General features: G+C 41.0%; 1 protein-coding gene across 4 annotated transcripts in view; it reads left to right on the forward strand.

Annotated features, from left to right (window-relative positions):
* Positions 1-2,717: 2,717 nt before the first annotated feature.
* cdk18 (cyclin dependent kinase 18) overlaps positions 2,718-15,617 on the forward strand; it is a 64,895-nt gene continuing 51,995 nt past the window's right edge. Inside the window, exon 1 of one of the 4 annotated variants that reach the window (XM_034236565.1) lies at positions 2,718-3,125. Coding sequence is in view for 1 of the 4 variants with exons in the window: in XM_034236563.1 (XP_034092454.1) it covers positions 6,264-6,299 (36 nt within the window). In the remaining 3 variants the exon portion in view is untranslated. Of the gene's footprint in view, positions 3,126-5,737; positions 5,757-6,248; positions 6,300-11,716; positions 11,769-15,617 lie in introns of those variants that run through there. The other 3 variants (XM_034236566.1, XM_034236563.1, XM_034236564.1) reach the window with 3 other exon arrangements.

The raw sequence follows: 15,617 nt of genomic DNA on the forward strand, positions 1-15,617 counted from the left end.
CTAAGTGTCCAACACAACGAGTGATGAGTGCGAAAGCCACTGAATTGATGAACCTGTTTAGTTTGGAAAGGATGGGTAAAGTAAACAATTAGTTAAGTTTGGGCAATAATAATCGTTGATAATGTTCAGGAAAGATTGTGGTTTGGGTTAAATTAGTTAAATAACTCAACGACTTCTGGTTAATGTATTAACTTTACAATTTACACACGGCATCAATTGCACGTCTGTCCGTCCTGGGAGAGGGATCCCTCCTCTGTTGCTCTCCCTGAGGTTTCTCCCATGCTCCCTTTAAACTGTGGGTTTTCTCCGGAAAATTTTCCTTGTACGATGTGAGGGTCTAAGGACAGAGGGTCAAAGAACAGAGGGTCTAAGGACAGAGGGTCTAAGGACAGAGGGTCTAAGGACAGAGGGTCTAAGAACAGAGGGTCTAAGGACAGAGGGTCTAAGGACAGAGGGTCAAAGAACAGAGGGTCTAAGGACAGGGGTTCTAAGGACAGAGGGTCTAAGGACAGAGGGTCTAAGGACAGAGGGTGTCGTATTGTCATACTGATATTCTGTACACACTGTGAAGACCACTGAGACAAATGTAACATTTGTGATATTGGGCTATAAATAAACATTGATTGATTGGTTTCCAGAATATAAGCAGCAATCTCTTGATATGAAGCCATTTGTTTTTGGACCCTCTTCACTTCCTACATGTTTAAAATGTGTTACTCTTTATACAATGTCACCTGTTTCACAAAAACGAAGGATATTTATGAACTGATTACATGGATTTATGAAATTAAGTGTTTTATTTTTGTAGACAACTACAAGCAGTATAAGAGTAAAGCCTGACTTGTTAGGGTTACCTTTTAGACACAACTGTTGATCAGGGGAAAAGCATGACAATTTCACACATAAACAAAATATTATAAGGAATAACAATTGGTACTTTCAATATTTTATTTCACATCGTCGTGTTCTAGCGCGACCAGGACACGGTTGGATGCTGTCTTTGTGTTTGAGCCGCTGCCAGGGTCCTATTGAATTACTCAGAAAAGATCTAAAGGACCTAAAGTGTCGCCGGGCATGCTCTCCTCACTCGCATCCAATACACTTCAAAAGCTCTTCACAGGTGGGCGGGCGACGCATTCACAGCCGAGCTATCAGCTAAATTAAAATGTCCGCCATATCTGCCAAAGCTTTATAAAGAATGATGTTCTTTTATCAGGACAAAACATTATGCGACAGGAACGTTTGGAGAGAAGCTGTTTGAAGGGTTTGATGTGTGTTCTTGTAAACATTGCACTGTGTTTTAGGCGCTTTGTGTAATTGCAGTCCTCTTTCCTCCCAAGTCTCTAGTCTCCTGCTGCAGCTGTGGCTGCTTATTAGATGTTGGCTCACACACTGACAGAGGCAGCAGCACCTTGGGAAATATATAATGTGCTGTGTGAGAGTGTGTGAGCTGAGCCGTGAGTCACTGAGCTGCTCCTGTCAGAAGCAAGACCACAAGCCAAAACCTGAGGGAGTGCAACTCATCAGAATAAACACATAATGTGATGTAGTCCAATCTGACAGATGGAAAGGTCTGAATTTCTAAACCTTGTTCCAGACATTAAATTGCAAAGAAGGATTTGTGTCGCTCCGTTAAGTTAGACGTAACTAATTGGAATTTGCTCCAATGATTGTTGTGGTTTGTCTAGTCTGCCGAGTCAAGTAATTAACTAGTCATTCTGAATGTTTATCATGTGAAGGAAATAGTGTGGTGCAGTGATGACATATTTTCGTATGCCGAGGGTTAGCATCTTAGGCGAGGCTTTCGATAAAAAGCAATGAGATTTTTCATTGTATTTTTTGGGTATATTGCAGAAAATAGGATCTTTGGCAAACATACATTTATGTTACTTACATGTGTTTTTCAGCAGGATAACCTTTTTGAAGCGTAAATACAATCGGCGGAAGTAAAAAGCTAAAGTTAGGCTGAAAACAAACTACAGCACGGCAGCATTTCACATCACCACCGCTAAGCTAACGGCGGCTAATGTGTGATGGCGTTTAGTCTCATTTAGTAAACCAGCAACCAACGTTTTATGACACATAAAAGCTTAGGACAATCACCATTGGGCCGATGTATTTTATGTCGTAGAACAAAACTTTAAAATCTCTTCAGCTCGTGTTAACCACAGCCCTTATTTCAGGCGTCTAAAACCCAATCACGTAGAACAATGGTGACTAGAAACGAAGGAACAGGAAGTGTTAAAAAGCCAAATCTTTTGGGGGTTTTAGGACTTATTCCTGCACCACTCTATAGCAAGGCAAGGTTTTGGCAAGAATCTGTCAACAACATACCTGTAATGACACAGATTCATTTGACCTCTCTTTAGAAAACTGTTAGTAAAGTAGACTTTGAATGCAAACAGTAGAATCTGCATTATCTGGTACAAAGTGCTGCTTTTTTGCATCTGAGCCGTTGTTTTTCATGATAAATTGCATCGTTTCAAGAAGGAATGTTTCCTTCTTATGTTATCATGTTAGCCAGTGCATCACAACATGTTGGCATGACAGCAATCTGGGGCATTTCTGATTCAGTACTTGATGTTTTGGATTGTGATGAATGTGTCTAGATAGGAATCAAATCCAAGTCTAACCTTGAGGGGAAAAGATACACGAATGCCATTAAAGCTCTGTTGTGGTCGCAGCAACACATACTGTATCAGTGAGCAGGGAGAGATATGTTCAATATTTGCTACTTAATCCTTCAACTTCATACTTTTCCAGCATCAAGTGTCTATGAGGGGGGAGGGGAAGTGGAATAAAATGTGTACTTGTTGCTGGTCAAAAAGCTTCAGGCTCAACTTCATATTTGTCTTGCTATCAGCAGGAAGTTCCCAATCTAATTTTGCCCTTTTGGCCTCCCTCGAGTAACGTCATGCTTCGAGTCACATACCTTCATTAGACTGAGTCTGTCTGGGGCTGATAGCCGTCTGTCGCGCTTCCAAAAAACAAAATAAGGTGGCTGTCTATAAAGAGAGAGAGACGAGACATTGTTTGGATGAGTAAACCAAATCTTCTGTCTATTGTCTGCGTCTTTAAGACACCGGAACACCAGAGGCTGAGATGGCAACAAGTTTCACTCAAAGGTTAGACGTTTGTGCCTTTTTAAATGTATGAACATAGTAGACTAATACAAATTCCTACTGTATAGACATGCAGCAAATACAAAGGTGGACATATTCGTGTGGGAACACCAACAAATCATTAATCCACCTGTCAGGCCAGTTTCTATGTATACTCTATTTATAAATGTCTGTGTGGTATGTTTCCCTGCCCTTAAGAAAGAATCTCGCTTATTGTCAGCCATGATAACTATTGCTGCTCATGCTGCAAATACCTCTGTCCTATCCCCCTTTACTTTCTAAATATACATATTACAGGGCCACACACAATATTAAGATTGTGTCCTATTAATTATGTAAATTGAGATTAATTTAAATGTGTAGGCCTTTGGTAAGAATGCCAGTCATCATGTGCTTAGTGGGCGAGCAGGTTTATTGCTTTGTCCTGAACATGGAGGCATTGCTTAAACTGGTTTTCATGATCTTATCATAACCTTCTTCAAATCACAAGCCACACCAAAAATAGGCACACATGCCTCTAAAAGCCTCAATGCAGAGCTGTGTTTGGTCTGAATGCCAACTTGTGCGTAGTCCCCCCCTAGAGTGGGTTGTTTTAAGACATTTTCCCATTACTTATGGCCTTTCTGCCACATGAAAAACGTACTGGAAACAGTCCTTTCAGGGCAAAGATTTAAAGAAACCGTGTACAATGTGGACGGGGAAATCACTGTGCTGTTACGAGTCAAAACTGTTTGGCTCGTAACGCCAGATTGTGTGACTAATCTCTTGTTTTTGTCACTTGTATGGGGAAAATTGGTGAATTCAGTGAAAATAATGTTGGACGTCGTAAAACATTACAAAAAGGACATTTACATTAAAGGTCGGGTAGGTAATTTTGGAGAAACCAGCTCGAGTGCGCTAGAATTTGAAAATACACAGCCGGAACAAATCTGCCACTTCCATACAGAGCCCCTCCTCCAACACACACGAACGCGCACATGACCAATGAGGGCACGAGATAAGTTTGTGCCCAGATGGAAGGCTGACAGGCAGGTAGGCCATCCAGTTACTTTAGCCGGGCCGGCTCAGATGATTGGTCGTGCTTTTTACAGCGCCACGGCTTCCACTGAGGATATATTTTTAATGGATTTCTTGTCAAAGCACTTCAGATATTCATTGCTATCGGGATGTTAAGAGCATTCCATGGAATATAACAAAAGTGTATCTCGAGCCGGTTTCTCAAACTTACCCCACCTTTAATGAACAGCTACTCTTCAACCATAACCAAGAACAGAGTCAGAATATGTAACATAGGTCAAAGCTACAACCCTCCTACGACACCACCAGGAATGTCTGCAGTTTTTTGGACACTTTCCATGTGTGTGTTTTGGCCCAATCTGCTCTCTGGCCTTGACATAATTTCATTTCTTTTTTTTTATGAGGATAGAGCATTTTGTTTTGCTTTTGTAGATATATTATGAGAACAAAGAAGTATGTTGAAAGAACATACATAACATTCATCTGTTTGCAACTCACATATATCTATATATCAATATTCCAATTACTGTATACTATTCTGTACAGTTTCTATCATATTCTGTTTCTATTATATTCTATTTATTGTATTTACTTGTACCGTTTTATTGTGTTGCACTGTTGGAGGAGCCTGTGACCTAAGCTTTTCATCGTCATAACTACACTGCACGTATTGAACCTTGAACCTTGTAAAACGTGACACCTTTTCTTACTGAATATATGTGCAAAGTCTTGTGATTCTGTCAACAACAGTACCATCACGCCATGTGTGGCCTGTTGCACAAACCATGATGGCCTGTTACACAATAGCCCAGTCTGATGTTGACCCCAGCAATGTTGTTATTCACTTACAGCCACTGGACACAGTTGTCCTCTGTTCACATGGGGGCAGGGGGTGACATGTAGACAGAGACCAAGACACAGGGTTTTGTTGTTACTGTCAGCACTGTTGTCATTTTTCTGCTCGTGACAGCTTCAATGCGGATACCTTCGTACTATTATTCAACCACTCTGTAAACTAAATGTTGAGGAGTTGGGTGAGAAGCCAAGGACAATGAGAGATAACAAGGGATTAAGATATTTTATGGGAAACATCTATAAGACAATGTGTTTTTGTTGATCTAAATGAAAAAGAACCTTGGAAAAACTACAGAAAGAGAAATATTCATACTTATTCCTTGTAATTTGTAAAATGATTGCTACTCTTATTACAAGGACTTGGGTAAAATATGCTGACTTAATACATACACAATGACAGAAGCTGGTAAATGAAATATATTTCGAATTAGAAACATGAGAAATAGAATATCTTTGTAAAACGGGTTAGATATAAAACATTATTAATGACTCTGGTTAGATTTGACACGTTGTAAATAATAATGAACGTAGGATCATTTATTATGTATCCATTATCCGATCATTATTACACAGCTTAGTTGAATACTCGATTCTGATTGGTCACTTTGGACATTCCAGAGGTTTGTTATTTCTGTTAACAGACCTCTGGACTATGTGCAGTCGTATCAATCCGCAGAAAGAAGTCCGGTTAATTTAACATCAGCTGTGGACAACAAACAATACAGTGGAACTCTTTTTGGAATATTATTTTTTATATTTCTGGTTAGTAGAACACTTTAAATTCATGATTGTGATCACCCTGTCTGTTTCCCTTTTTCATTAATGACCACTTTAACCCCTACCTATATACACAAAATGATTGTTTACCATGTTTTTCTATCACTTTTTCTGATTCGTCGATTGTTATTTCATTTTGTACGTATTGTAGATTTGACTGTTTCTCATGTAGGCGCAGTAACCATATCATTTCTGAAAGTTCAACCAAAAAAGAGCAGAGAAGTGTTGAGTGGGCGCTTTACAGTATAACAGAGAAAATAGGCAGAGATTGTTGTCGGGCCCGTCTGCAAGAAAATATGGGATGGAAAGAAACAAACGGTCGTCTTTATGTCAGCTAAAGCCCTCACAGAGAGAAGAGGAGCAGAATGTGACATCATATTTCGGACTAGTTGCTTTGTGTGAGGTATCATAAAGAAGCAAGACCTTACTGGATGTATCATTATGGATAGAGGGACTCAACAAATGCTTTTCTTCACAGCCTTGCACAGAGAGATGGCTGGCAGAATTGATTATCACTGTCGTACAATGGTGAGAAAACTCTCTGGGTTTCTTTTATCTCTTAAACCATCTGCTTTGTTCAGACCTGACCTCTCCTTTGAAGAATAGATGGATAAATAGATAGATAGATAGACAGACAGACAGACAGACAGACAGACGGACAGACGGATGGATGAATAGATAGATGGATGGATAGATGGATAGACAGATATATAGACAGGCGGATAGATAGATAGATGGATAGATGGATAGATAGATGGATAGATAGACAGGCGGATAGATAGATGGATAGACAGATAGATGGATGGATAGACAGATGGATAGATGGATGGATAGATAGATGGATGGATGGATGGATGGATAGACAGATGGATGGATAGATAGACGGACGGATGGATGGATAGATAGATGGATAGACAGATAGATAGATGTGTCGAGTCGTTGCATTTGAGTCCCAGTCTTTGAGTCACATCTGTAACGATGACGTTCACTGCAGCCTGTTCCAAACCAACTCCTCAGACGCTTCTTAGTCAGATAATGTTGTTTATCGCAATAATAAGAGCCTTCAAGCTTTGTTTTTAAGATGATAATGTCATGATGATCTGGCCTACACAAAGCGCTGTGTATTATGGCTTTGTGAGTCTTTAGTTTGAATGACCTCTCCTGCACCAAGGTCTGCCTGCTGTAGAAAATGATGGCGTTCAGAGGACTAATGACAGTGTTTAATGTGAAGGGTGTTGCTTGTAGTGCAGTGTATCTCAGCTGCAGAGAGCCTTTAAACGGTGTTTAAGTAATGTTATGAACTTGATTCTAAAACCCTTGTTTACAGCAGATAACTGTTTAGTGGAACATTTAGCAGCTTGGTGATTATTTTTCACAGGAGTGGGTGTAGAGCTAAAAGTAGAGTGAACACTGAACTTCAATTCATCAGTAGACACATACATATAAAAACTAATAATGCTTAGACGTTTAAATTAATCGCAAGTTTCGTATCAACAAATATATTAACAAGTGTTACATGGTGTTTTCTGACAGAGGAAAACTAATGTTAATGTTTACCAATGCTGACGTTAAATTGACTTCTTTCAGCGGATTGATATGACTTCACATAGTCCCTTGATCAGTGTCCTTAGCAACGGTCTGTTCTCCTTAGCAACAGTCTGCTAGCGAAAAAGAGCAGACCTCAGAATGATTGAAATTGACCAATCAGTAACGTAATAATATGCATTAGATTTCACCAAACACTTAAACTGGTACAAACACTTGTATAACCTACATTATAGTGTGTGTTGGAGCCGTGTTTTTAATATGTTCTTCTATATGTGTTTGTATATTGAGTATTATGAGTTTGTTTGAGGTAACTCTCTTTCAGCACAGTTGGTGGTATATGGCGTTCGGAGAAATCATAAACGACTCGGTAAGCCTCAGGTGGATGTGTTTATCAGAAGAGGGACAGAGTTCAGCCAGCAGAACATGGAGCTGTCATGTGTCGCACACTGAGCCTTCCGTTTGTTTTGCATGCAAGTTATTACTGGCATAAACCAAAAGTGCATGTGTGCATTACAGATGAAACAAACCAGCTTTCAAACAATGATCCTCTCTTACCACACCGGCCTCTGTGAAGCTGCACTGTCGCCACCATTCATCTAAAGTCAGGAAAATGTGTTTGTGATTGTGTGCGCACAGTTGTACAAGTTAAAGTGTATGTTAGGTCCATATGAACAACTGGAGCACACAGTAATGTAACCCCAGGCCTAAGGTCAGTTTGAGTGCATACGACCCATCACACACAGCCAGATGTGTGCATGGGCTTCTCTGCAGCTCTGTCTTGAATACACACTCTGTCTAACAGCGTGGGAAAACACAGACGAATGAGAAATGAAAAGGGTAAAGAAATGCTGGGGAAATGTTATGTTTGTGTTTTCAGTTGAGTGCTCATATGGAAGGAGTTGGAAGACTGACAATCTGTTTTAAGCCAATATGGACATTACAGTGCAGCATGACTCATTCATCAATATCAGAATTCCTGTATTCGACCCACAGAGGGGAAATGGACATTGTTACAGCAAAAGAGATAGAGGCAAGAAATTAAACACTATTGGATGAATGGCATGCACAGTATCTATGAAATAGATCGGGTGTATTTTGTAGAATGCAGTGGGGTAACCGTTAGATAACAGAGGTAAACATGATTAGAGTTACTTAAAGATTGTTGTTACAGTATTTCAACATGTCTAAGAAGGCAGCAAGTAGGGTACATATTGCACAACAGTTGTGTCGTAGACTTTGTTTTGTTTTAGTTGTTTACAATATTACCAATGGTGTAATTACACATCAGTGGTGTCTGATGTACATTTCACCACACACTTGTGTTGTGCTAGTTTTGCAGTTCATCCCCACCATAAGCGTATTTTCGTCGTCTCCATCGCTTTCCCCATCATGTTGGATTTGGATGTAGCAGAATGCACACTCTCTGCACCCCCCCCTTTCTTCCGCTCTGTTTCATTCAGTTTCTCCCAGCTTCTCTCCTGACCCTCCCAGAGACCCACAGCTTGCGTTGGCAGCCGTCCTGCTGTCAGGAGCAGGAAGATATCCGCTTTCTCCGGAGAATAACTGGTCAGATGGAGCTGTGCTATCACTGTTAGCGTGGGTGATGGTCTGTCCTCACACAGCGCCAAAGCTCCTTTTTTATTAAATAGCTTCATTCATTCAATTTCAGGACAGAAGGAAAAAACTGAAAGGGAGTCCGCCTGAGGTTTTACATCTGAGCATGTGGAAAGTCATCAGCCATCATGAGTCATTCCGGCTTGGGGAGAAACAGATTACAGAATAACGTTGTCAGGATACAAAACAAGATAACTGTATCTCTGACAGTTGACCCTCCCAACTTTGGTCACACTTTATCTCCATGCCTGTGTTTTAACCCTTCGATACATTGCTGAATGTGTGTCATGTGTTGCTGGGGAACGCTGACCCGTATAAAACGATGAAACCCATTTCAACAAACCCCTAATATTTCCATCCGCTGGCCCCATTTCAAAACCATCACACCTGAGGGGAATTGTGTATGTTCATTTAGTCAGACATGAGTAACTGACATATGGCTTTCTGATGAAACACTCCTCAACCCTTCAGAGGAAACTGAACTGCTTCAGTGGATTTGCTCACTGGCCATAAGGTGGATATTCTGTTAGAAATAGACCGGCTCATTGCATAAGATCTTCAAACAGTGTTTACATGTTGTTATCTAACATTGTTGGATTTCTGCTATATATACGGTTTCCCCTATTTTACTGTTTTTCATCAATATATTACAGTTCTCAGATAAACACAGAACCTGTCTCTGAAGTGTTTGTCTGAAACTCCAAACAGATCATTGCAGCATTACCCATAATCCCCTCTGTTTCAGCCCCGTTTCCAAAGTGCTGATTCTCTGTCTGTTGCAAAGTTTAGATGAAAATAAGGAGCCCCTCCCCACGCCCCTCTGAGAGAGATTTGGTTACAAAGAACTCAATGGTGCTCTAGGAGGAGATTCAGGTGATAAGGGGGGGGGGTTACCTTGGTTGCTGATTGGCTAATGGTTACACAAGCCAAAACATCGTTATGACATCATAAAGTGGCCAAAATCTGATCAGCTCATTTTCAGACAGGTTTTTATAGAAATGGATCAAAAAGAGAGAGAATCTTTGTTCCTGAAACTTTCAGAGTCTCTTTCCACAGAGGGGACACATGTTGATGTAGAAGAGACATGAAGAAGAGGGGACACATGTTGATGTAGAAGAGACATGAAGAAGAGGGGACACATGTTGATGTAGAAGAGACATGAAGAAGAGGGGACACATGTTGATGTAGAAGAGACATGAAGAAGAGGGGACACATGTTGATGCAGAAGAGACATGAAGAAGAGGGGACACATGTTGATGTAGAAGAGACATGAAGAAGAGGGGCACATGTTGATGTAGAAGAGACATGAAGAAGAGGGGACACATGTTGATGTAGAAGAGACGTGAAGAAGAGGGGACACATGTTGTTGTAGAAGAGACGTGAAGAAGAGGGGACACATGTTGATGTAGAAGAGACATGAAGAAGAGGGGACACATGTTGATGAAGAAGAGACATGAAGAAGAGGGGACACATGTTGATGTAGAAGAGACGTGAAGAAGAGGGGACACATGTTGATGTAGAAGAGACGTGAAGAAGAGGGGACACATGTTGATGAAGAAGAGACATGAAGAAGAGGGGACACATGTTGATGAAGAAGAGACATGAAGAAGAAGAGGGGACACATGTTGATGTAGAAGAGACGTGAAGAAGAGGGGACACATGTTGATGTAGAAGAGACATGGAGAAGTGGATGTTGCATCATAGATGACCTCTAACATAGTAAGCTGTTTCTGGCATTAGAGTCACCTGATCTTCCCAGGAAATAAATATGTCCTCGACTTCAGGCAAAACATTTGGTCCAATCTACTCAAACTAACCAGTCTTCCAAATGAAGTCAGTATCAACAGATGAGACCTTTTAAATAGTATTCTCGATCTGGCAGTTTTTGGCCTTGTCAACAATCTCATAATTCAGCCCTGGGAGTCTGTTCAATGTCACATTTTACTTTGAAGGGTTGTCCTCTGAAGTTACATCCTAACAACGATATGAAACCGCAAACCTGAGAGGATGACAGCGGCTGAGATAAACAAACGGAATCAGAGGGAAACATGAATTACAAACAAAAGAGATCTTGGTACTGAAACATCAAAAGGTGTGTTTTTGTTCACTAAAAGATGCACTTATGAGATTGAGCGTCTGACAGTACCACAAAACCTTAGAAAACCTACCTTCCTTTGACAGTAACTCTTGGAATAATGCCAAATCCTGACTCTAAAATTGACACGTATCCAACTAGAGGAGTCAGTCTACGTCAGATAAATTAGAAAACTTGCATATTCCACAAAATATACATTGTAATAAAGATGTTTTCACTCTTGAGCCATGCAATTTAGTTAAAAGAGAGACTCCAATCAGAGCGTTGGATGTTGAGAATTGTTGAATCCTATTTCAAACACCAGAGAAGAGAAAGCAAGTGAAGAAAAGGTTAGTGCAAGGCAAGGCAAGTTTATTTATATAGCACTTTTCAACACAAGGCAATTCAAAGTGCTTTACAAAAAATGAAAGAGATTAAGAAAATGGCATTTAAAATCAGTCATTAAAAAGAAAAGCTAATAAAATCAACATTAAAAGAAAAAGTACATGGATCAAAGTTACAGTGCAGTCTAAGATGTGAATAGTTCAATTAAAAGCAGCGACAAAAAGAAAAGTCTTCAGCCTGGATTTAAAAGTAGTCAGAGTTGCAGCGGACCTGCAGGTTTCTGGGAGTTTGTTCCAGATATTTGGAGCATAATAACTGAACGCTGCTTCTCCATGTTTAGTTCTGACTCTGGGGACAGAAAGCTGACCAGTCCCTGAAGACCTGAGAGATCTGGATGCTTCATCATTGAGCAGGAGGTCAGAAATGTATTTTGGGTAAAACATACTTTCTCTCCAGGGTGAGACTCTGCAAATGGAAAACATGTTGCATTTGGCTGTCTGAACACATCCCTCAAAGGAAACGCCAGACTTTGGGATAACGTAATCAGGGTACAAAAGTAATTCCCTTACAGTTACATACAAAAATATCTGTTCAGATTACTGTTACATTTCTAAAAATGGTCGATTACTGGCAGGAGTGTTTCTAAAAAACTAAGAAGAGCAGATAGTGTTTGTTGTAAAGGATCAGATGTTATCTCTTCTCTGTGAGCTGTTCTGTTCTGTAGGATAATACCAGTGGTGGGCCGTCAGGGCCAGCAAGGCCTTCTCTGCTGGCCTAAACATCATCAGAATATAAATTTAATTTTGATATATTTTTTCCACAAATATGTATTAAATTATTCCCCATAGTCTATTCTTTTCATTTCATAGCTTTCCTCTTGGTTGCGCTGCTTCCAGCCTCAGAACAAGATTTGGAGGGCTGGCGTTTATGTTAGAGCTTTTATCCAATCATATTTCAGCCATAATGTGTTGCCAGGGTCCAATAAATCTGCCCTTAGGCCTTCAGAATCAACAGTGCGGGCGCCTGTAGCTTAAAGTGAACGGAAAAAAAACTGTGGCGTTAACCAATCAGATTTTGAGTTGGCGACAACGGGCCAGCTAGCAGGCGTACGATGACGTCAGCACGTGCACGTCTTTTGATTGGATACGCACTATTGAGAGGCAGAGCTATGTAGAGCTAGCAAACTGAACTTGAATTTGAACGAGCTAATTTGTGTAGATTTCTACAAGCTGTTTTTTTTCAACCCACAATGGCTGAAGGAGAAGAGATCGATTTGGTCGCAGATATAATTACAACGCCATTTTCAAGACGAACTTTTCAAGAAAAGCTAGACATTGTGAGAAGAGAACGGCCAACCCCGACGCTAGCGAGCCTATCACAGCGGGGAAAAGGGTTTGTCCGCCACTTTCAAATCACTAACTACGAGCGGTACCCCTGGCTCACAGCCTCCGAGAGGCACTGCAAATTGTACTGCTGGGAATGCCTGCTATTTGCAAATGATCGATTTGGTGTTTGGAGCCACACTGGATTTGCAAACTTGAGTTGTCTAACCAAGGCAGCAACGAGACACCAAAGCACGGCTGGGCACTTACAAGCAATGGTGCTTTTGAAAACCTTTGGGGACACCCGAGTGGATCTACAGCTCAACGAACAAGTGCGACGGGAAACGGAGCTCCACAACGAAAGGGTGAACAAAAATAGGGAAATATTGAAAAGACTGATTGATTGTGTCCTGTTTTTGGGTAAACAGGAACTTTCATTTAGGGGACATGATGAAAGCGCCGAGTCCAGAAACAGAGGAAACTACGTGGAGCTTCTTTCTTTGCTTACTGAGAACAACACAGACTTGCATTACCACCTGTCCACAAACAATAATTCAGGTAGGACTGTGTCGGACATCACTGAAGGCCTAGGTGTGAAATGCACGGCCCGCCACTGGATAATACCTTAAAGCTCTCATGTCATGGCCATTTCTACTGATCATAATTCCATTGTTGAGGTCTACTAGAATAGATTTACATTGTTCAATGTTCCAAACTCACATTGGTTTCTCAAACAGCATCTCTGTATAGTATGTGTATTCACTCTCTGTCCTACACGGCTTGTTGGAGCTCCTGCCCCCCCCCCCCCTCCCCCCCTGTGAGCCCACTGTGCTCTGATGGTCGGGACGTTGAGAGGCTCGTTGCTGCGATCTGCTATGAGGAACAGACAGGTTTCCGGGTCGGTGATACAGCGAGAACAAGCGAAACTCATCCTGAGCACACAAACACTCACAGCCGAAGTAAAAACAATAAGTGTGGCTTGATATGAGTAAGAAAAAGGTTTCTAACGCTGTGAGAATGGGTCTGCGGAGAGCATTTCTCCGCCATCCCAACGTAGTAGCCCGTCGTGGTAGATACCTTGTTTGTTTTAAACATCATGAATACACAAACAACAATGAATACTTACAGGTTGTGTACTCGAATCTCCCGCTGGTCCAAACAAAGTAGGAACAGCATCGTTCTTCAGTGCCCTACGCTGTACACATCCGCCATGAATCGCTGAAAGGTTTGGGAAGCTTTGTTTCGTGAAAGGCTGGCAGAGGGCGTGGCCTCTGGGTATCCCCACCTCAGAGTACCCAGGAAGCAAACAATGGAAAATGAGAAATCTCCAACGAGGCGTTTCGGGGAGGTCTTCTCTGTGTTAGAGTTTTACTCCCTACAGGGTGTACTTTGAGGGTTTGTGACTCTGCAGACCGTTTACATGCAGAAAAACCTTCATAACACACAAGGGGACGGGTGATAAATTAAGTGTGAATCTAATCTTCTACTGCCTGAATCTGCTTTATGGTTTCCACTTTCTTTGCTTCATTTGTCCTGTTTTTAATTCAGCAGGTGAACCTATATGTTCATAAAATAGTGTGTGTGAGCTTAACTGTGTGTGTTAAACTGAAACTGATCATTTTCTATCAACTCAGATTTCATTTCTGCCTTTTTAAACGGTAGTATGCTCATGTGTTTCAGTGTTGGTGTATTGGCTGCAGCCTTGATATGCTGAATGAAAGGCAGATTTTCCTATAAATAAAATCTTTAAGCATCTCTGTTTGTACTGCACTCATCCAGGGCTGCAGGGATATTCATATTTACATTTGAAACACTTTACTAAGACTCTCACTTAGAGAGATGTGAGAGTGAACTTCAAGTAAGCATTGAAGTCAGCCGTCTCAATCTTTGATGCTCAACTCTCACCGATGGGTTCTTTTAGAGCTGTTTTTATTAAGATCCCTTCTCACCCACAGTGTGTGCTGAGCAGTGTATTTGTCCTTTGGTTATTACCTGGACCAAGGGGGTCATGATTTCAGACTGGATTGTAGGTAAACACAGAACCCATTGGATTTGCAGTGGATATGAAGCGAAGGCGGGTATATGCATTATTGTCTGTTGGTGATGGTCTATACTCTCTTAGTTTGTGAAGGAAGTTAAAGAGGACATAGTCTGCTCATTTTCAGGTGTGTATCACTATGTAGTGTCTCTACTTTAAAGAGTCCTCTCCTGCTGATGTTCAGGTGTATATCAGTGTGTAGTGTCTCTACTTTAAAGAGTCCTCTCCTGCTGATGTTCAGGTGTATATCAGTGTGTAGTGTCTCTACTTTAAAGAGTCCTCTCCTGCTGATGTTCAGGTGTATATCAGTATGTAGTGTCTCTACTTTAAAGAGTCCTCTCCTGCTGATGTTCAGGTGTATATCAGTGTGTAGTGTCTCTACTTTAAAGAGTCCTCTCCTGCTGATGTTCAGGTGTATATCAGTGTGTAGTGTCCCTACTTTAAAGAGTCCTCTCCTGCTGATGTTCAGGTGTATATCAGTTTGTAGTGTCCCTACTTTAAAGAGTCCTCTCCTGCTGATGTTCAGGTGTATATCAGTGTGTAGTGTCTCTACTTTAAAGAGTCCTCTCCTGCTGATGTTCAGGTGTATATCAGTTTGTAGTGTCCCTACTTTAAAGAGTCCTCTCCTGCTGATGTTCAGGTGTATATCAGTATGTAGTGTCTCTACTTTAAAGAGTCCTCTCCTGCTGATGTTCAGGTGTATATCAGTATGTAGTGTCTCTACTTTAAAGAGTCCTCTCCTGCTGATGTTCAGGTGTATATCAGTATGTAGTGTCTCTACTTTAAAGAGTCCTCTCCTGCTGATGTTCAGGTGTATATCAGTATGTAGTGTCTCTACTTTAAAGAGTCCTCTCCTGCTGATGTTCAGGTATATATCAGTATGTAGTGTCTCTACTTTAAAGAGT

This window comes from Gymnodraco acuticeps, unplaced genomic scaffold, assembly GCF_902827175.1.
Source record: "Gymnodraco acuticeps unplaced genomic scaffold, fGymAcu1.1, whole genome shotgun sequence".
In the NCBI taxonomy this organism is placed as follows: Eukaryota; Metazoa; Chordata; class Actinopteri; order Perciformes; family Bathydraconidae; genus Gymnodraco; species Gymnodraco acuticeps.